Source organism: Prorops nasuta, unplaced genomic scaffold (assembly GCF_024137725.1).
Source record: "Prorops nasuta isolate Cenicafe-Biocafe unplaced genomic scaffold, Cenicafe_Pnas_1.2 PNAS00010, whole genome shotgun sequence".
NCBI lineage: Eukaryota > Metazoa > Arthropoda > Insecta > Hymenoptera > Bethylidae > Prorops > Prorops nasuta.
The window spans coordinates 4,920,339-4,942,367 of record NW_027116807.1 but is presented as its reverse complement, the minus strand read 5'-3'; the positions used below and the strand labels follow the sequence as shown (position 1 = coordinate 4,942,367).

The following is a 22,029-nucleotide window of genomic DNA, read 5'->3' as shown; positions in this document are numbered from 1 at the left end:
GAAATTATTTATTGAAAAAACAATGAGAGTTTTGTAATTGAACCATCAGTAAGTTATGAATTACAGTAATAATTAATCAGATTTATTTTCCAGTGTATATATCATTATAACCATTGTTACATTACAGTAAATAGCACGAGAACGACAACGACTCATCATTTTTACGCGGATAACCAGTTTTTGATGGTTTGGTACAACGATATTACATTCTATAATAACAATCTTCCAGAGTTTCTCAATTCTCTCATTTTTCGTCCAGCTTCTCAATTACTCCCGACTTCCCCAAACTGACAACCAGATAAATTTATGAAGATTAAAATGCGCGCAATGAAACATCTTTTTTTTTTTTTTCATACAGTTTCAATGCTCGTCAGCTACACTTTTACCCTCTCCAACCTTGTTTTTTATACGAACAGCAAATTTCGTTATTCCCTTAATTGACGCACGACATTCCTCGAGTCACACTTCTCAAGGTGCTTCTATATCGAAAACTTTTGACGCCATATCCACAATCTCTCTTTGCAAATATTAAATTTGTTAAAAAAAGAAATTATTACGAATGTATTTTCATCAGACTCGAATTGTTAAAAATCATCCTGAGTAATAATAAATAACCGTCCAGTTTCATTAGAGTTGAAATATTTAAAAAAATAAAATTTATAATTATGTTAAAAGGAAACAATATCCTTTGACTGAGATATGAATAACAAAAGATTTTCTTGGTTCATTGATTTGTTAATATAATGATTACAGGGATCGATCCAATATATGTCTAATTTACATCAAAATTCTTAAACTTAAGTATATTCAATTTGTTCAACATTGAAGGTTTTGCTTAAGTTTCTTTATGCGGACACAGCAGAATTTCATAATACTTCTATTTGTAGTATATTGATAAAATATATAATTATGTACATGCTCGCTGCTAATTTTCCGTAAACGAGACCCGTATAAATAATGTTTTATAATAAATATTATACATACATTCTCTCGGGCAGACGAACCAAGTTTAAAGATTAAACTGAATTCGCAATGTTATTTTACAATACGGTACAAACTTGAATATTTTATAAACAAACTAGTAAAGACATTATTTATACAGGCATTTACACATAAGTACATTTATGATTAAAAATTTATCTTTTCGGGTTGAAACGGCACATCACGTTCATTAGTGTTTATATGTATATCGTACTTAACATCTTTAATTAATTAATTCCTGCTTAATTAATCTGGGCAGCTTATTATACAGTAAATACCAAACACACACATATTTTTGTATATACTTAATAACATAAGACGCTTCGATCCTGCGAGAAACTAGGGTACGAATATATTTTCGAATACGATTTAGGATTAAAAAATAGAAAATTCATCGGGGCTGAAAAATTAATGAACAAATGCACCCACAATCGATGAGATGAAAAATGTAACAAGCAAATGATTTTGCTTTAAATTCACACTTATAAATATTTTATAACATTTTGTAGATTAATTTAAACGATTTATTAAAAAATGTTGAATTTGTTAAGCAAACTCAATTACTAATCTAGTTTGATTCATGTAATAAATACTAAAAAATATTTTGATTTTAGAGTTGAACCATCGATGAACTAATCTATAATTAATTCATCGGTATTGAGCATCCTCCTGCTCCTGAATGAATTTGCTAATTGCAATGTTAGAAATTAAACGATATAAATTTTTAATTAAAACAGTGTACACATAAAAATATTAAAATAATTTTTTAATTGATTCAATTCCAGGCTTTCTGCTTCGTGAATAGAACTCACACTATTATATATATACATATGTATATCTAGATATAATTCCTGCAAATCCTTATGGCGATTCCTTCAAGTATCGAAAAATCATCGAGCTTACAAAATATACTCAGTATATATTTTATGTATATATTTGTATATAATAGGTATTTCTAAATATCTCTTAATATAATATATACTTGTAACAAGCACAAGAAATATATAAACAAAAAGTCAAGAAGAGAATTATTGAAAAATCAAGCTTTGATCATCCAAATTGTCTGTGAACAAGTTTTTATCCAACAATCCAAGCTGTACACTCCAAAAGCTCTGGAATAATACTTTTCCTACAAAATTGTTAATATCCCTTGTCGCTAATATAACGATTAGAACAAGAGAAACACAACAATTATACCATCTTCACAAACTTTTAATCTCCACAACTAAAGCTTTATAAGCGAGATTATTAATACTCCTTCGCAGAAATGTTACTTTTCTACAATTATAGTTGCAGCATTCATTTTAAATCCTTCAGACTAAATTATATATATAGTATAAAAATAATAAATTTCTCTGGAATGAATTCATTAATATCAAATGAAGAAACATAATTAAATTAAATATTTAATATTGATAAGAGAGTTAGTAACGTCAGGTTTACGGGCATTGTTTATTTCTAAAATTTAAAATGAATCGAATTGTATAATAAAATAAACCTTTATTGACATAGTTGACAGCATAAAATTTGTATTTTGTTGTCGAGTATAAATAGAATAAAAGCAATGTTTTTTACCTTAAAACAATTAAGTGGAAAAGCCATTTATGCAAAACTTTTAATATTACAATTAAATTATGTTCAAAATATCTTACGACACAAATCTCGTTTATAAAACAATTAAAAGACATGTGAGAAGGAATATATGTATAATTAAATACGATTAAAAATAAAATTGTACTAAAGGCGAAATAAAAATATCAACGCACGATTATCGTAGCAGAAATGACGGAGAGTACACCAATCGAAGCATGAATCCTCCTTAACAGGATGTTCCACTATGCCTAGCTATTATAGTTGTGTTTCACTTTAAATTCAATTTGATTCAGCTTCGCTCAAATGAACAAAAGATTGTCAACGAACTTTATCATTTCTTTCCAAACTCGAAAACAGTCACTTTGATAAACAACAACGTTTAGCGTACGTTTTAAATAAAATTATATAGAATTATGCTAAATTTCTCTTTCTTTTTATCGATGTAACAGAATAACATTAAAATATAATAAACACATTAAATCTTTTGATAATTTGGCTTACATTAAAAGAATAGTGTACCAAAAATGAGATAAAACATTCAGATCTAAAATAATTATAAATATACTGTTAATAAATACTTAATACTTTATAACATGTGTTACTTGAAAGTTCAAAAATAAGAATAATAAACTATAAGCGAATATTAAGCAAATTATAAAATAAAACCTATTGTTTAATTTACTTGTCATGCAGGTACAAATGTTAGGAAATATTAATTGTTTAAAACGTATTTATAATAAATATCCGTAAAAGCTTTGCCATTGAAAGAGTTTAAATTTAAGTATGAGTTTAAAAAATCACCAAGTTCTAGCTTTGTATAAATATAAATCATATCTGTAGTGTTGTTTGTAAAATAGCTTTAACAACACAGGTACAACGGATTGTGCATAAGTAATCGCTGGAACAATCTGTTTCAGTGGAAATATAATCCTTTAGCTATTTTGCAAATAGCTCATCAACGATTTGTATAATAATCTAATAATTAAACTAATCACTTCAAGTGTCTTCAGCATTTAGATAATGAAATATTAACATGTAAACGAACTTCAATTCAATTACATATAAGTGATCTTTGTTAATATATCCGTTAATAAATTGTACTAAATCAGTATAATTAATCTTTATAACTTATTTAATATTTTAATTAAACAATTCCAATGACGAAAACAGCGAGACCAAATGAAATTTACAATCACTTCATTTTAAAAACGAATATATTAATTAACTCTCTTACATCTTAAAGCATATTCAACTATTCTTCCGAGTTCTCAATTTCTAGTCATTATTTATAATAACATACGCGAATTTTTAAATTATTAAACTTTTTAGCGCTTTGTTATTATAGTTCAATAATAAACTGTTTAAACGAAGACACTTACTATTAATTAGTATTATACATTGGAGTTACTGGACGCAACTATAAATTTACAGCAACGAATTATATATTATATATTTATAAATATTTAATGATTTGGTAAATTTTCACAGACCCTTGCAGCCTCTACTCGAGAATAAATAAATTAATTTTCTCGTTCATAATTAATTAATTCATTGAATCATTAATATACAGCCTCTCGATATGATTTGTCGTCTAATTTCTCTTTTTACAGAAACATCGGCGGTACCAGCCTTTTTCTAAGTATACACATTCTTTTTTTAAAATATATCGTTTACATGTGTATATAATATAGTATATTAATATAGTACATATACAAGTTCATAGGTACTATTTATTTCATTAAGCTAAAATACTTATATTTTTATTTAAGCTTTAAACGATAATAGAGCTTTAATTCTGTACTTGTAGTTATATTGGATACTCATCGACAAAATATTTCACTGTATATTTATATACGTACAATATATTTTACTGAATCATCAATTCATGGTTACAAAAATTATCAGTCATCATAGAATTTTTTGTATCGTTATTTTCAATTAGTCCGTATACAAAAAGTCAATTCGACATTTTATAATAACCAATAATTGCTGTAACTGGCAAATCATTTGGATTCGATTTCATTGAGTGATACGTATAGATTAGTGAGTATAAATTAATAATTCATCGATAATCGAATATAATTGCCAAAAATGATCATATTAGTTATCATTTGTAGTAAGCAGTTTTTTTCTTCCTACATCTTTTCTAATCACCAATTTGATTATTATCTTTGGGACGCCAGTTTTATACAAGCAAAATACCTGTAAACACTCGTATCTTTAAGAATATGTTATAATACACTTTGCTATTTCATTTATAGGTTTTTCATGAGTTTTCTAGTTTTTTATCTCAGCTTCTTTACAATAATACAAAATTCTTTTCTAAATAATTTTTAATACTGATAGCCAATCTCAAGCCTGAAACCAATCTCCATCTTCCTCTCTCTTACTCTCTCTCCACCCCTATCTTTCCCCTAAGCACACAAAATTGTGAAATACTTTAATAATTAAGCGCCATAAAATAATTACTGTCTTTGGTATAAGATTTCGTAGAAAACTAATTTTTTCAATCAAAAACTTCCGTTACATATTAGAGATACAATCTCGTCATCGATAATCATATAAAAAATTCTCCAAATTAGATCAAACGCTACGAGGATGAAGAGTTCAGCTAACCGTTTGAACAAATCTTAGTCCAATCGATAAAAATACTATTTTCATCCGAATAACATTCAAAAGTATATACGATAGGTTTTTGATTTAACAAGATTTAGTTCTCTGCGAGCTACATTGCTAGGAATAAAGAACACTTTATTCAATTCGATTACAGTGAAAGACACGCGTAGCTCAGGTCTCGTGACATTAAGTAAGAATTCTTTGATTCTTTTTTTTATTCTTAAGTTTTTTTTTCTTAGTTTTCAAAGTATGAGAATGGGTCGATGGCCCATTCGGATTGGAAGGTACGTCAGTGAATTTGAAGTTTACATCATATACTGAAACTGGAAAGATTTGGGTACCACGGATGCTGAGGATGAAATGGCCATGGTTGACGGTCGACTTGGTCAAGTGGTGCACCAAGCTAGTACAACTTTCTTAAATGGAACAAAAATTGCACGATCTGGCTCGCTAGAATAAAAGCATATAACGGCAATTAATGGCTTGTGTTAATAAAACAAGAAAACAAAAATTTTCAATCAAACTTTTTTAAATAACTTGCTGTGAAGCTCGTAAAAAGTCTGTGCAGTTGATCAAGCTATAACGAAATAAAATGAAGACTCTGATCATAATTGGTATCGAATTTCATAAATTAACATTTAACACGGTCTACTGATCCAGTTTAAGGCTTTAAAGCAATCTAAATCATCTTATCATTTACTGCTCAAGAATTCTTGAATTCTCTATGCCAAGTATGCAAGCTTCTGATTTGTATCTGAACAGATTCCCTTTAGCAAGCTACGGTTTCTTGTCACGCAATTCTCATACTTCACTTACTACATTGCGCAAGTACAGCTATTCTTTGTATGAGTCATGCAATTACTATTACATATCATTCTGATTATGGACAAATAAAAATATAATACGCCGAGCAAAATAAAATTCACATTATTAGTAAAACAAATATTTAAAAAGAAAGCTATTTTTATGAAATAGCTAAGCAGATTGAAATTTTATAAATATTTATGTTTGGTTTTTTAAGAAAGATTAAAGAAAAAGAAAGCAAATTATAATACAGATTAATCAAATCAGCAGAGCGTTTAACATCCTGAAGCGTACACGTGAGTAGGTTTGCAGATATTGGTAAATGTTTACGTGTGGATTAGTGAAGGCTAACGTGAGAACCAGCGAAGCACGCTTAGAGTTATTGTGGCTTCGATTATTGCTTTTGTCACGCAAGGACTCATACAAAGGGATCCTATTTTCTCCGAAACACGAAACACCAAGTACAATTACGAAATTTAAACACGATAAAAGCTCTCCTTTTCGTTGGTCCCCTCTGTTCAAATTAAGAATGCCCTCAATTTCCCTTTAATTTCCTTAAAGGCTAATACCTACCAATCAAAGAATCTTCTACCGTGAAAAGTTCCGTCTGAGGATCCATTTTCATATGGCAATTCTACACCAACGTGAACATCCTCTCTACCCAAAACAGGTCCTACGTATCTAACTCGACCTTGAAGTACGCTTCCTTCTGGCGATATGACTTTTACTAAATGATCAATCTTCAGGTCTCCTGGCTTCTACAATTAATCGGGCAAAAAGTTTAATTGATTCATTATTCTTAAATTTCTTATCCTATTTTCAGAATCTCTAATTGATTTACACAACGTTACTACTAATATAAAAAATATTGCAATTAATTCAATGAAATTGAGTAGAATATTATCTTGTTATTGTCAATGAAACAATTAATTAGTTGATCTACCTTTGGTAGATATGGCCTGGCATCTTGGCTGGGATTCCATTCCCTGACAAGATTAGGCTCGGAATGACGACGAGTTCTCCTGCGGCGTAGGGCATATTGAGTATTCCAATAATCCATACTGGACTCTGTCAGCATGGAATCAATACTCCTACGCAGAAAATCCTCAGCCTCGTCAATCAGGGACTCTGTGGATCCTCCGCTGTTCTCCCCTGCCACCAAGTCTGATCTTAAATTTGGCACGCTGCCTCGGCTTACAGGGCATTCTAAATAAACAAAAGTTACGATACTAAAATATTTATAATTTTCCGGCATGAAAAAACTAGACAGAGATTCCTTTTAATTACCTTGGAAAGTAATTTTGGACCTTGCCCTTCTAGGTATATTCTTGGAAGTTTTCATGGCGGTAATTGGAGGATGTTGGTGAGTAGGGGAGGAAGGCATCGAGGACCAGGTGGGCCTGGGTTTTGTAGCTGTCACGGGTGCAGGGACCCTCCAGGTGTCGAAGGAGGCAGCAGTTGCTCTCCACGAGTGTCTTCGTGGTGGACCAATCTCCAATCCTGGCGAGGGTATCGAGCTTAACGAGCCTCGATATCTCGAGGAATACAAATCACTGGACAAGCGACAGTCGCAAGGACTCGGTAGTCCTGTACCCAAATTGTTCCTTGGCCAGTATGTGTGCGAGCCCAATGATTCACGACGGTGGACTTCTGGAGTTCGAAGTCCGCAACCGCGTGAATTCACGCAAGACTGTAAAAATAATCACCATTCATGCTTTTGATAAAGTTTATCAATATCTCTTTAAAAAAGAGTCAAATGTAAAAAGAAAAGAAAAGTAGTCGGTGAAACCTTTCTATACGGTGTTGCAAAATCTTCTAGGCCTCGTTATTTCATCATGCAAAATAAATAACGTTCATTTCCCCTTTGAAAAACGTTATCCTACATGCATTAAGTTGTAAACTGAATCTTTGTATACGAAGGAGTGTTCGTCTTTGTTGTAATGGTCGAGTGATGTTGGTCGAAATAAATTAATTGTGCTTTTTTCGCTTGACCTACTCAACCCTGATCTTCTACATCTTTGTCTCGACATAGTCACACGTAGCTTACATAGTTACTCATTCGATGAGTCTCTATTATTCTTTATTACAATAAATGTCCATCACTAGTCGGAATCATTGCAACAGCTCATAAAATTCAATAAAAATCTCTCCCTCTCCATCTCTCCCTCTCTCCCTCTCCATCTCTCCCTCTCTCCCTCTCTCACTCTTGGCAGTTCAATAATACAGCTTACAGTACTTTCTGGTTTATCTCGCTGTTTAATCGACAAACGTATGTACAAACTAACTACTTATCAGTAGTAATTATAACTTTGTTACTTCATCGCAATGGTTTGCTTGCAAGTGAGAAGTGATAGGCCACACGAAATGTAGAATTTGGCAGAACTGGATCTACCAATATTTACGACTATTGACCTTGTGCGAGATTGTTATGAGCGATATTTCCTACGACTTTGCAAAACCTTTTGTTTTATAATTTGGAATGAGAGGTAAGAGGAGGGGGAGAGAGGGGGAAATTACCTGAACGTGTGGGTCGTGGCAAAGATGATCAGCGCTTCTAGAGAGTTCAGGTACCATACTGGTAAAACTGATATCCGAGAGCATGACCCTTCTGGCTTCTCTGGTCTTGTCTGAGAGCCTCAATCGACCAGGTACGCCAGCCGGAAGTGCAAATTTACTAGGTAGAGTGGTGAAGGTGTGTGCCACCTTGTGTGCCAGGTAACTCTCGGAACGCCATTGTGCTGGCAGGGCAGAAATATCTGTCTGTGCCCCCGATTCACGCCTGGCACCGCAACTTCTGTCCATCACAGGCCTCAATGGTGCTGAACTCTTTCTGCGACCACCTGCCAGGGCCTCTCGATGCATCATCGGCCTGAAAATTGTAACAATTTTTTATTAAAATATGCTACGATCGATCCAACTAAATATTATATCTTTACAGCTCCAAACTTAAAATATCCTTAATTATTTTTTAATCGATCGAAATCATGCTTTGTTATCAATTATTCAGTGCAATATCCGTTGAACCAGTAATAACGATTCATTTACTAGTTTCTGCTTCTATCAATTAAATATTTATGACAATCTCGGTATTAAAAATTCTTCTATTTTTGCAAAGCTAGTTGATTTATTAATCTTCTGCTTGATTTCTCATAGAATCGATGAAGCGGACAGAAATGATCTATTAAATTGAATAATTTTACATGTTACTCGAGTAGGACGCTTCCTACTCTTTATGGATGAGTGGCCCAATCAATAGACAATAAACAGATCCTCGGATTCGTATATATGTACTTGTATTAACGCACGTTAAGAAAGCTTACGTCAGAAACCATGCGATAACAATCACCACTTGTCTGCAACTAATCAAACATGCACACCAGTTGCACGTGAGATACACTCTCTGGCTTCTCTACCACTAAGGATCTAGATCAGTGATGCATGTTTATCAAATGACTGCCACGTGAGATTTTACAATTCATATCTATTTTTCGTGTGCCTGCTCAGGTTTGCATTTTGGATATTGCACATGAACAATCTTAAAATTGATATTTAACTTTAACAAGAGAAACTTTCAGATTTTAAACGTGATTCACTAGCAATTATAATGCATGATATGCAATAATTAATTCTATGGTTTACAAATTTGTTTTAATATTGAGAGCAAACCTTCATTTCTCTACAATAGAACAAGTTTCTGAATGAACTTATTATTTTTTCTTAGTCAGAAATAGCTCCCACGGTGTTGCATAATTAGGCATGTCTGGAGATAGATTCTCGTTTGTGTTGGTAATGCGCAAAGCTTCATAATTAGCCACTTCGCGCCAGCAACCGTAAAATAGACTCGTTTATTCTCAAGGATCTTTTTTTTTAGTCTTTCCACATTATTCTGCGCCAGATATACGCATGCTTTAGCGAGCCCTATATTATTAAATACAAAGCATCAAACGAAAACGTAATAACTTCATCACGCGCTCCACGTAATCTTTCAAACTAATTGGTTAGATCCCAGTGAGCACATCCGGGGCGATTAAATACACTGACGTTTTCGACAAATTAGCTAAAACTAAAATGACAAATCTCAATTCTACTATAAACAGTTTGGGTCACTCAACAAATTTCTTAACCGAAATAAAATAAAAGTTTCGTTAACAATAATAAAAACAATACGTAGGACAAATATAAAAGTACGAAACGTCCAAGTGTCCTTTGTGACAAGAGACAAATTCGAGTTAAGGAGAAAGAAACCAAAAGAAGAGTTTCTACAAAATAGAAAGAATCACCTATAAGCTGTAGGTGGCGCAGCCAAAGTGTTCCTCCTGTGTGCATGTCTAGCACTGTGCTCTGTTTCCTCGACAACTCCACACTTGCTGATATCAGTTTCTACGAGGACCGAGCACTGCGACCACATTTTGTTGAGCCTGGTACTGGAGCTTTCGTCAAATCTATCGACGCTCTCCTCGCGATCTATACTGGAGCTTTGCGAGGAAGCTGCCTCGTCGACCGAATTGGTTTTCTCCCCATTGCAGACCAGAGCATCGCCTTCCACGGATTTCGTGTATTTCAACAACGAAATCTGTTGTGCAGGGGTGTTCTGGGACCAATTGTCAGTCTCCGTGATGGACACGAGATCCTCCTGCAGTCCAAGCTCCCTGCAGGTATCGTCCGTTGTAAATATCAGCTCGATGTCGTCCAGCTCCTCGGACTCGTTCTCCGATTGGTCGTTGACCTTGTGATCGACGGTCAAGAAATTCTGTTGCTGCTGCTGTTGGACTTGTTGCTCTGGATTGTCGCTGAACACAGAGTTCTCTCCATCGGAGGCGGATCTCAGACTGAGCTCCTCCATATCCTTGTCCGGAATATCCAAATGATCCACCAAGGTCGTAACCTCGTCATCGACTTCCTGTACCTCAACCTCCAATTCCACACGTGTCCCTGACTCTCCCGTCTCCCTCCATTTATCTTCCGACACGAATTCCTGCTTCCTCGACTTACTTCCGCTTCCGGTACTATCATCCTTGTCAATTTCCAACGTTTCTTTCTGCTCTCCCAAGCTTTCTGATTGGGGTTTCTCCAGTAATTCAGATTTGGCCGTCGATGAACCATCGTAATTCGAACCCGCAGCAGCAGCAGCTTCGGATGACCTTGGAGTGGTACCATCGACGCTCGTTCTTCTTGCCTCCGGCTCCTCCGCTCGTACATTATTCTCTCGTGACTCCATCCTGCCTATTGGCGCTGGATCCGACCGACTGAAAAGTGCAATAACAGTGAGTCAGCTTGGACGAGAGAAAACCTGAAACGCTGTAAGCGCCAGAAAGATTATTAATAGAACGACTTGTATCTGCTACATTTTTTCATTGATACTCCTGGTATTACTGTGCAAGATAAAAATACTCTGCTTTTTCTCGATTCATTGTAAATCAGAGAAATACTCGATTACTGTGTATAATACACAGAGCTACATAAATATATATATACAGTGGTACATTTGCATAAAAATGTTTCTCAAGCATGAGCAATCAAGAGTCGATGGTTCTGAATGAATTTTCGCACGCGATGTCAATTTTGCGAGTTTGTTTAGCAGCGTCTCGTTGGTAGCGACGTTGGCGTCACGTCAGGCGTTTCTCTGCCACGCCGCCGAGTTTATCAGGAAAGCATAACAGTTTCTGCAGCGCAGTAAAACAGTTTTTATTAGTATAGCATGAGAATAACTCGCTGCACAAGACAGTAGCTTGTTAAATTCCTATATATAAAATAATAATTAGTATAGCGGAGAAAGTCCGTCTACTATTTTTATCAGCATGTATTTATAGATTAGTATCAACGTAACAAAATTTCCTTGGGGATTGCACGTAACCCGCACTCCAATCTCCTCCTCAATTAGACTCACTTTTCGATATCAGTGGTGAACGCGGTGATTGGTTGACCGATCGTTACATCGTCGAGTATTTGCTGGTGATTTTCGCTAAGGATCTTCCTCCTGAGGATGTGATTCTCCAGAGTCAGTCTCTCAACAGCGTCAACGTAATTTTCGCCTGAAAAATCGCCAACGCTCTCCTTCAGCCTACGCAGCTCCTCCCTGGACGAGTCCAGAGCAGAACGCAGCGATATCACCGTCTAAAACAGATTTTAATTACATTCTTTAATTCAGTATGTTGGGGAGGTAGTAATAATGATAAATATGATAATAATAAATCAGTGTTTATATCGCAGGATGTATATCGTGCGAGTAGACGAGTGGGAAAGCACTCTTGTTTTTTCTGGCTGACCAAAGCTTCGGTTTAGCACGAGAAGCCGGCCACTTTCTCGATAATTCGATCTCTGGAGGGCTGCTCCAGATCCAATTGAGAATAATCGAGCCCCGAGAAACTTTATGGATATTTCTTCCAAGTGGTAAAATGCCTTATTGCCAAAATTCACTTGTAAATCAAATAAAGGCATCGTCAATTTGCCAAGCTTGAAGCTTTTAAGGTTTTCAGAGAAATTCTGAAATTAATAATTATATTGCTGTGCGTTAATAAATTCTTTAATGAATTGTAATAATCTTGTTTATAATGGATCAGCTCTTCAGATGGAAACCTCAAGTTAGCATCTCAACGACTGTAATGTAAACAGTTTATGTTTACATTTTTCCATTACAATCCGCGTTATTGTTTCAAAAGAGAACGTATTACTATTATATAGCTTGAATGCGTCCTGCAAGACGACAACAGTGTAGCTGATTTATCCATTGCTATAAATTTAACATCTCCAGGTCGTTGCTTTCCACTCGTTTTCACTGAACTTGCCCTCTCTACTTCTCTCCATCATACTCCTAGACTATAGACATTGAAAAATCTTCATCCTTTTGGAAAAGGTTCGAATTAAGTTTTCTCCCTTGATAACACACATGTTAAACAAAAAATCAAAATTTTACTACCAATATTCTTTTCGAATGATTTTCAGCGAAATGTTCGCGCTTATTAGATATAAATCGTTTTATCGAATAATACTTACAGCTATAAATAATCTCAGGAAATATATATCGATTAGTATTCGCTACTAGAACGTTCAAGACAAAAATTGATTGAAAAGGTCTCTTATTACAAGGTGAATTATTGAATGATTTCAACGTAGTTCCCTAATGTTTCAAGGATCAGTTGCTCTCTGGTAAATATTGACACTTCATAACTGAAGTAATTAGATACCGATTGCGCAATGTTTACATGTTACTTATGCGACCTAGAGCAATTAATACTTGTAGCGTGTAGCGACAAATCATGTCGGTCCTTCGAGGATTTCCTTCGAACAGATATGAAAATATACAAGAACGAAGGGAGCTAATTTTATACACATAGCTCTGATGCCTTTTTTCTAAATATTAGGCTAAAAACACAGAAGTAATTATTAAAGGTTTTTGGTTAAATTTCCAAAAATTTAATAGAATAATTGATGTAAAATTGATGAGATGCGCGTTGAAGGGGTTAGCTTACGTACGCAGTGATGGATTGTATGCGCGTAGAAATGGAAATGAAAAGAGTGGGGTGAGAGGAAGGGGAAATACGAGCTTAAAGATGGCGGAGAAGATCGCGCTCACCTGATGCAAAGCTCTCACGACGTCCAGGCCGGGAATCCCCGGGGATGACGGGGTGAACTGTTGCAGTCCCTGATGATGAGACTGCCGCCCAGTTTCAGCTTCCATGCCTCCTCCTCCTCCCCTCCCAGCTTTTCCAGCGAGCTTTTCCTCCTTCCACAGATCATACCGAATTCTCTCTCCTTCTCTAGCTTTATCTTTCTTTCTCTCTTCCTGTTTTGCACCTCTCACTAATGCCTCGTGTGCTCACTACCAATCAAATATCACCCTACCCTGTTGTCTATGTTTAATGTTTCTCTCTTTCCCTTCTATTTACTTCACTGATCAATCTTTTGTTCCGCCATTGCATCCATTCTTGTATTTCTCTCCCTCTCTCTATTTTGCCTGCTATTATATTTCATCCAAGTTCATCATTTTTCACTCATATCCTCTGCTATGATACACACTCAGCTCCCACTTTATTCGTACTCTCTCTAAATTTTCTTATCACACTTTTCATACCAGTATCACACGAAACTCTTACGAATGTTAATTTCACTTTATTCTCCAAGTTTTCTTCGTCGCTTGTTCCCTTCAAATTTGTTCAAATGCATTTTTCGTTCCACCATTTAGATGACGCCAACGCCAGTCTTGTTGAATAGGAAACGGGATTGATTTAAAGATTTGGCTATACCTCAAGAGTCTGAAAATAATTACAAGGTAGCTATAAGATTGTTATATTGATACTTTTCAAGAAAGGCATTATGTGAAAAATCGACTCTTTTCAGTTATATTTTAAAATAAAAATGTTAGCGCGGAACATTGATTTCTTGCTTGGTCATTATTATTACCCGTGCACGTAATATGTTTATTATTAAATTTATTCTTTGTACGTACAACAAGCGTTAACTAGTACGAGAAACATCAACAAATTTCACTTATAAATTAATCCTTTGTATGCTTAAAGTATATTGGAAGAAGGAATACAGCTACTAAATAACAATTCACTTAGGATCAAAAAAAGAATTGCAAAATGCAAAAATAATTGTTTACTTTCTAAAAGAGAACTATTGCAGCTTCAAATTGAAATAACAAGTCAGCTCTTTCAATATTTTCTACAAACAAAACCATATACAGTTTCTCCCAATAATATAATGCCAATAGAGAATTCTATGGCAGAAAATAGAAAGTGAGAGATATAATTTTTCAACGTGATTTTCGAGTAAAAAAAAGAATACAAATATTTGTGAGTATTTTACAAGAGCAATTGCATAAGTCCGAGAAACGTATATTTCTGGAAAGCGAATAAAAAATGGAAGAAGTTAAGCGTGAAAATTGAGTGTTTGGTTATAGAGAAGTGACGCCAGGATAGAGAACAATTACACATACACGCACATCACACGGATTGATTTACTTCTACACACTAACGCGTTACATAGTAGCTGCTATAACCACTACTGGTAATATACTATTATTTTATTGAGAACAGGTACGATTACCACTGCTACTATTTCCTACTTCGAATCTTAGTGGATTTGAGCTATTCGAAACAAGAGAATTTTCCAATGACAACAATGAATTGTCAATAGCCAAAGAGTATTGATCGATGGGAAGCACACTAGCTAAATAATAATCGCGTTGAAAATGCCGTCTGAATGTTTAGCCACCTACGTTTCGATCAAATCTCTCTTTCTCTCTCTTTCTCCCTCTCTCTTGCTCGTCGCACCAAACCAAATAAGACTGAATAACTATCGAAAGCGCTTACTCTTCACTTTTCTCCTCTCACTCAACTTTTCCGTTCATCGATCAACCAAATGCACCTTCCAATCATTTCACATTCATGTAAATCATTTATTTTGTTCAGTATCACGATTGTTAACACTGCACGATTAACTTTGCGCAAATGTCAACAATGTTGCCCGAGCTGTCACTTGCCCCTTAATGCAGACGACGGTATACTCACTCATATACATATAACAATACATATAACCAATTTTCCACTGTTACCAACTTACCTACTCTATCTTACTATTATCTCGTCAAATTATATATACTCGAATCTATCAAGCTATCAATGCTTTTCCTCCCACAAGATTGTTTATTGCTATTATTGTAATCAGCAGTATTAGCACTCTACGTTAACTGTCATTCGTCATTAAAAATAAGCAATTCATTTTTACGTAACATAAAACAACAACATAACGAAAGAAAGCAGTACTGCCAATAGTCGAAGGATTTTAGTGATTTGCACACAATCAAGCCATGAACATATACGACTATCCATATATATATATATATATATATATATCATGAATATATAGGTATATTATTTTCTTCTATCTTCTTCTAACCTTTAAAAAACTAACGCAATATTGCTGCTTTTTTAATTATAAATATTTACATATAGTATCTATAATAAACAAAGTAAGTTAATAATAAAAAACATACTAATATCATTAGAAATAATTCAATCTGAATTTAGTAATTTGCAGCTTTTGCTTATGATTTATAATTAATCGTTTCGATTTGTGTATTTTTGTTATATCTTTGTATATATTTATGATTTATAATTACCCGTGTTAGCCGGGTCCTGTGAATTGTGATCCGTTCACTCTACCTGCTGTTCAATTTATTCAATGTTCAGTTAAACTAATCGTGACTTTTGTGAGTTGAGTCGATCACACAATTCAATCCGTTCCATCTCAATAGAACATAAAATAGAACGAATAGAACAGTCTCATTCAGGTTCATTCAGGAGTTTTTTTATCCCAAACGTCTGACGTGGATAGGTTAGCTAGATAAAAGCGACGAAAGTCGTACTCCAAAGGAAATCTAAATATTTATTAATTAGTAATTAATTTTAACTAATCTCCGTTTTCTACATCATATTCATACACAAATCTTTTCATATAAATCTAAGTAAAGTACATATACCTATTGTGTATTTACTTCGTATAATATTTATATGCGGACGGCTCAGTGCTACCCGGGTTAGGTTAGTTAAGGCCAGGTCAGAACGTCAGGTTTCAGGGAAAAACTTCTATCTCCATTAATTTTGTAAAGATTGGTAATTATTTAAATGCCAAATGCCAATTAATTAATATTATTAATACACATTTATACGTTGATTATTTTATTGGTTATTAAAATTTCCAGTTTAGCGATCTTATGCGCAAAGTGTACATAAATAAACGAAGTTGACGCTACATGGCGGATTATAAAACGGGATAAGAGCGACTGATGAAACAGGATGAGATGATAGGTGTTAGAAAAATATTTATGTTGTGATGCCATCAAGAAGATCAAGTGTTTAATAAGGAATAAAAACTACAAATAATATAATTAACTTATTGAAGATGGCATGTATTTTCAGCATAAAAAAAATTCTTTGTGGATATTTCATTTATTTATTTGTACTCAGCCACGTTGCCAATGCAAAAGCACATTTAACCAATTTATTTTCTGACGAACGTGAAATTATCCCAAACATTAGTTGGTTATTTAGTGATCATATTAGCAAGTTGACAAACAGAGTTAAGCGAAGCCCATTATCACAGCAGAATGATAATTTATTAGATCGTATGAATCTTAAATGTCGTAAGGATCTAGATAGACTTTGCAATAAAATAGATAATGATGAATTATCTTGGTTAGAATGCATTCAAACTTTCAAGGTAAGCATTGCATGAAGATGACATTATTAATTAAATAATTTAATCTTTAATAAATGTTTTAGCCATCAGAAGTGTCTAAAATACACAAGAGTTGTCAAGAAGAATTTTGGAAATTCGTTTTAAATATTACAGATAATAAACCTATTGAAAGATTGGCCAGAAATAATTGTGAGAAGGAGTTAAAGATTCTTAATTGCAATGCCAATGATGAAAAGCATGGTTCATATCTTTCTTGTTTAATTGATAAGAGGGATGTTGTTAAAAATTCTCAATGTATAATATTTATCCAAAGATTGGAGCGTATTGCTTTCAGTGATTTTAGAATTATAACACCATTCATGTCTGACTGCAAAAATGATATTGATCGTTTTGAATGTAATAAATTGCAGCCATATAGAGACATTTCACAGGGGCAAATTTTAGCATGTCTGCAAGAAAATGTAGAAAAATTAGAGCCATTATGTAAGAGACATATATTACATGTTTCAGAAATGCAGTCTGATAGCATTATGTTAGATCGTCAATTAGACATAGCTTGTACAGATGATTATATTAAATTTTGTCGCGATGAAAGACCAGGCAGTGGTCAAATTTATAAGTGTTTGATGCAGCATAAAACAGACAGAGCAATGTCAGGAAAATGTCAGAAACAACTTGAAAGGAGAGAAAAGCTAATCTCTTCTGACTATAAAATTAGTAAAGGCTTAGCAAAAGCATGCAAAGAGGATATTAGAAACAATCATTGTCGTAAAGCAGTTTCTGATGATAAAGATATTAGACTTGCTCAAATTTTACTTTGCTTAGAAAATGCAGAAAAAAATGGTACTAAGATTGACGTTGATTGTCAAACTGAAATGTTTGACCACAGAAAAATGTTAATGGAAGATTATAGGCTATCACCTGAAATAGTTGATAGCTGTGCAACAGATATAAAAAATTTTTGTAACATGATGGAATATGATGGCAAAACAATTCATTGTTTAATGGAACATACAAGACCTAGAAAAAGAAAATCAAGAATAGCACCCAAATGTCAAAGAGCTGTAAGAATAACTGATTTTTATAATAACTTTAGGTTTTTGGTATGCTGTGAATAATTATGCTTGTCATTTAATTTTAGTTGGAGGATTTACTGAAAGAGGCAGATGTTGGGGAAGATTGGAGAATAGATCCTATATTAAGAGAAGCCTGTCAACCCGTTGTTGACCAAGCGTGTCGCGATGTACGCGGTGGTGATGCTAGAGTAATATCTTGTTTAATGGAACAGTTGACATCGGACAGAATGAAACCGGCTTGTGAAACTGCTTTAATCCAAATACAATATTTTATAGCTAGAGATTATAAATTAGATCCACAATTATACAGGGCTTGTAAATCTGATGCTGTTAGACTTTGTCATGCGAAATATGCTTGGTATAGCGATGGAATGCAGATGGATCCAGAACGAGGTCCATTAGTACTTCCTTGTTTATACAGTCATGCATATCATCCTGAAAAAAATATGACTGTAAGATTTCATTTCCATTCATCAAATTTTTTTACTTTATATACTAATTTTACAATTTCTTGTTAGTTAAAAGTGGAGTGTTTGGAGGAAATTAGAAGAGTTATGAGGCAAAGGGCAATAAACGTCGACTTATTACCAGAAATTGAGGAAGAATGCTTGAATGAGCTGGCCGCTTTTTGTTACGACAAAACTGCTAAAGGAGAGGAAATCTTGTGCCTTCAGGATCATTTAGAAAAGTAACGAATATATTTTCAGTGATTTATTTCAGTGCTCTGAATGCAGAATACTAAATGCTAATGTTTGATTTATTTGCAGCTTAAACAAGAAATGTAAAGCAACTGTTGGTAATTTCACGGAAGAACAAGCGGAACGCGTCGAATTGAATCCCATACTTTCCATGGCTTGCCATCATACAATGGAGCGTTATTGCGGGGTATAAATTTACATTATATTATATTTAAAAAACCGATTTGACAAGATGTCTCTTTTCGCCAGGATATTTTAAAGTATGGTAAAGATGAAGGAGACATGATGGAGTGTCTAATAGAGCACAAAAACGACATAGATATACGATCTGAATCCAAATGTAAAGCTGTAGTGGAACATTTTCAATTGATATCATTGAAAAATTATCACTTCACTTATAAATTTAAAGAAGCTTGTAGGTCATCCGTTAAAAGAAGTTGCCCTGGGTATATATCTCTTATTCTCTTGATTCTTTTTGCATGGTAACAAATTATTTAAAAATTACTTAATTTTTTAGATCCAAAACTAAAACTGAAGTCATTGAATGTCTCAGTGCAATTATGCAGGAAGATATAATGAAGGACACGCAACATAGAATTCCAAAAGATTGCAGACAGCAGATCAGAGCTCAGCTATATCAACAGAGAGAAAATATTAAACTCGACCCTATTTTGAAGGATAAGTGTGCGCAAGACATTACAAAATTCTGCACAAATGTAGATTTAGGAAATTCACAAGTAACAAAATATTTTATTCTTAAAATCGAATTAAAATTATTTACAAAGCTGAGAAAAAATAATTTGTTTAGGTACATGAATGTTTAGCCTCACATAAATCAAAATTGTCCAGTTCTTGTCATAAACAAATCTTCAAAATGAGAAGGCAAGAATTTCAAGATAGCTCAAGTGATTACGTGCTATTAAACACTTGCCGTGCAATGGTACATCTATTTTGTCATGATATACCTCAATCACAAGCACTAAGTTGCTTAAAGAGATACAAGGATGAAAATTCGTTTGACGAAAATTGTAAAAATATCGTTATTAAACGAATGATTGAGCAAAACACAGATTATAGATTCAATACAGCATTGAAAATGGCATGCTCTCTTGACATGAATAAACACTGTAAAGAGGTAATAATAAGTTCATAAAACTGAATAAATGTTCAAGAACAATTAACTACATTCACTAATATTTTAGGTTTTGAAGACTGAGCCGGAAGATAAAGAGCTGGAAGGAAAAGTTATACAATGCTTGAAAAACAACTTTCGTGAGGCAAAACTCACCGCAAAATGTCAACGACAAATGGTTAATATATTAAAGGAAGTAGCTTTGAATTACCGTCTCAATCCGTTACTTGCTGCAATGTGTGCCTATGAGGTAAAGCTGGTTTTTGTTAAATATGTTTAATGATTGATTTATTTATTTTTGAGATAAAATTAAATTTCAATACCAGATTAAAGTAATTTGTAATGCGGATGAAAGTGATCCTGTCGCCGTTGGAGAATGTTTGAAGAAAGAATTTAACGCTGGTAACAAGGATATGAAGGAAGAGTGTCGTATAGAGATAGCAGAATTGATTCAACTAGCAAAAGCAGATATCAATGTTGATCCTCTTTTACAAGAAGCCTGTGCAACTGATGTAAAAAAATTCTGTAGCAGTGTGCCACAAGGAGGTGGAAGGCGTAAGCAAATAAAAGCAAAAAACAATATAATATAGGACTTAGAAATAGTAATCATTTAATTGAACCTTTACAGATATTACATGTTTGCAAAATGTTTTGCAAGACACTACCAAGTCATTGCAGCCAGATTGCTACAAAATGTTAACTACAAGGATTGAAATGTTTAGAAATGCTGCCAAGGTATATAAACTAGTGACAAAATTTGTTCTTAAATTTTATATTTGGAAAATTTAGATCTTTCAATTTTATTTAATTCAGATAACTGGACCGCTCAGCTTGAAAGAACTTTACACAACAGTGAATCAATCACCTGCTAGAAGATACTTCATAATCGTTGCACTTTCAATGATTGGTCTCATTTTTATATTCGGCATGTTCTGCGGAAAAGTTACAAGACGAACAATGATGATGAAAAATAAATGATAATTATTTTGAATGAAGATAATACGTCTTCTAGAAAAAAAACAAGTACTGATTGGCTCAAAAAAAAACAGTGTGACCATCCTATATATGGACTTTATACTTCAAAGCCATTTATATCTTAGGTAAGCTAGCCACTTCCATAAAACGTTTATCGAGGTACTATTTAAAAACGTAAAAGCTTTAAACATTTTACTCTTTGTAAATTACAAGATTTTTTTAAAGAGCTATAAATGTTTATACTAATCTATACTAATTGTTGCTATTAAGTATCGATTAAAGGTTTGAGTATATGAATACAAATGTTTTGTAACATTACGAAAACGTCCGTTTCTAAGAGAAATTGATTAATAACAAATAAATATATCAGGTTTTCAAAAATGTTACACAGCAGTTTAACTAAGCAATCTTATCAAGTAGGGTAAGTGTTTAATAATGAAAAGGGGAAAAACAAGAAATGCAAAGTTTTTATGCATGGGGTGTATGACTGATACTGAAAGTTTTTAGTTATAAATATATAGTAAAAGTAAGAATGCAAAATATCTCTATAGTTTGCGGTCGGAAATAGTTAAATGATAAAAGAATTAGTGTCAATCTTTTATATGTTTATGACATGAATGTATGGAAGAATTTCATATTAAGAAATTGTTGTACGTAGAAATTATGTCTATTTGTTTTTTAATTTATGATATAAATTTACATTTACAGAGAAGCGAGCATTACTTTCATTTCCTCCTGAAATTAGTAACAAAAATAAATAAAATTGAAATTTGAAGGGAGCAAAGATTAGATAAATAGTAATGTAAACTTGGAGTCATTCACAACATTAAATTCTAAATGGGAAATAAGTAATACTCAATTTATAGCATTAATAAGTAATTTAATATAATCTCCTGATTAATCATTGATACATTTTTTAAGTTTATATTTAATTTAAATAAGAAATAACTGT

At 33.4% G+C, this 22,029-nt stretch overlaps 2 protein-coding genes across 7 annotated transcripts; one reads left to right on the top strand and one right to left on the bottom strand.

Annotated features, from left to right (window-relative positions):
- Positions 1–38: 38 nt before the first annotated feature.
- Positions 39–16,250, bottom strand: LOC136777016 (uncharacterized). 6 transcript variants are annotated; one of them, XM_066733017.1, is made up of 10 exons: positions 15,309–15,479; positions 12,988–14,246; positions 12,666–12,867; positions 11,882–12,477; positions 10,275–11,240; positions 8,512–8,863; positions 7,282–7,684; positions 6,938–7,200; positions 6,568–6,752; positions 39–5,640 (listed from the first exon to the last, which is right to left on the bottom strand). In XM_066733017.1, exons 5-10 carry the CDS (start codon positions 11,210–11,212, stop codon positions 5,577–5,579), a joined length of 2,205 nt encoding a protein of 734 aa, XP_066589114.1. In that variant the 5' UTR covers positions 11,213–11,240; positions 11,882–12,477; positions 12,666–12,867; positions 12,988–14,246; positions 15,309–15,479; the 3' UTR covers positions 39–5,576. The 6 variants fall into 6 exon arrangements, with proteins under 6 accessions (XP_066589114.1, XP_066589115.1, XP_066589112.1 ...); XM_066733018.1 differs by lacking the exon at positions 15,309–15,479 and having other exon boundaries at positions 12,988–13,356; positions 13,568–13,674; XM_066733015.1 differs by lacking the exons at positions 12,666–12,867; positions 15,309–15,479 and adding an exon at positions 16,118–16,250 and having other exon boundaries at positions 11,882–12,108; positions 13,568–14,246.
- Positions 16,251–16,472: 222 nt separating this feature from the next.
- Glg1 (golgi glycoprotein 1) lies at positions 16,473–22,014 on the top strand. Its single transcript, XM_066733012.1, has 13 exons — positions 16,473–16,610; positions 16,700–17,217; positions 17,280–18,260; positions 18,338–18,724; positions 18,791–18,960; positions 19,040–19,157; positions 19,220–19,416; positions 19,488–19,707; positions 19,779–20,105; positions 20,173–20,352; positions 20,429–20,657; positions 20,731–20,837; positions 20,916–22,014. The coding sequence occupies exons 2-13, from the start codon at positions 16,900–16,902 to the stop codon at positions 21,078–21,080; spliced, it is 3,399 nt and encodes a 1,132-aa protein (XP_066589109.1). The 5' UTR covers positions 16,473–16,610; positions 16,700–16,899; the 3' UTR covers positions 21,081–22,014.
- The last annotated feature ends 15 nt before the right edge of the window (positions 22,015–22,029 follow it).

What these genes read in the sequence shown, in the direction of transcription:
- LOC136777016 (XM_066733015.1), bottom strand. Translation starts at nt 13,672, where the DNA reads ATGGAAGCTGAAACTGGGCGGCAGTCTCATCATCAGGGACTGCAACAG. An exon ending in TCGTGAGAGCTTTGCATCAG is followed by an intron (nt 12,109 to 13,567) that starts GTGAGCGCGATC and finishes AATCTGTTTTAG; the next exon opens with ACGGTGATATCGCTGCGTTC. An exon ending in GCCACGACCCACACGTTCAG is followed by an intron (nt 7,685 to 8,511) that starts GTAATTTCCCCC and finishes TTATTTTTACAG; the next exon opens with TCTTGCGTGAATTCACGCGG.
- Glg1 (XM_066733012.1), top strand. Translation starts at nt 16,900, where the DNA reads ATGGCATGTATTTTCAGCATAAAAAAAATTCTTTGTGGATATTTCATT. An exon ending in CTTCAGGATCATTTAGAAAA is followed by an intron (nt 18,961 to 19,039) that starts GTAACGAATATA and finishes ATTTATTTGCAG; the next exon opens with CTTAAACAAGAAATGTAAAG. An exon ending in TGTTTAGAAATGCTGCCAAG is followed by an intron (nt 20,838 to 20,915) that starts GTATATAAACTA and finishes TATTTAATTCAG; the next exon opens with ATAACTGGACCGCTCAGCTT.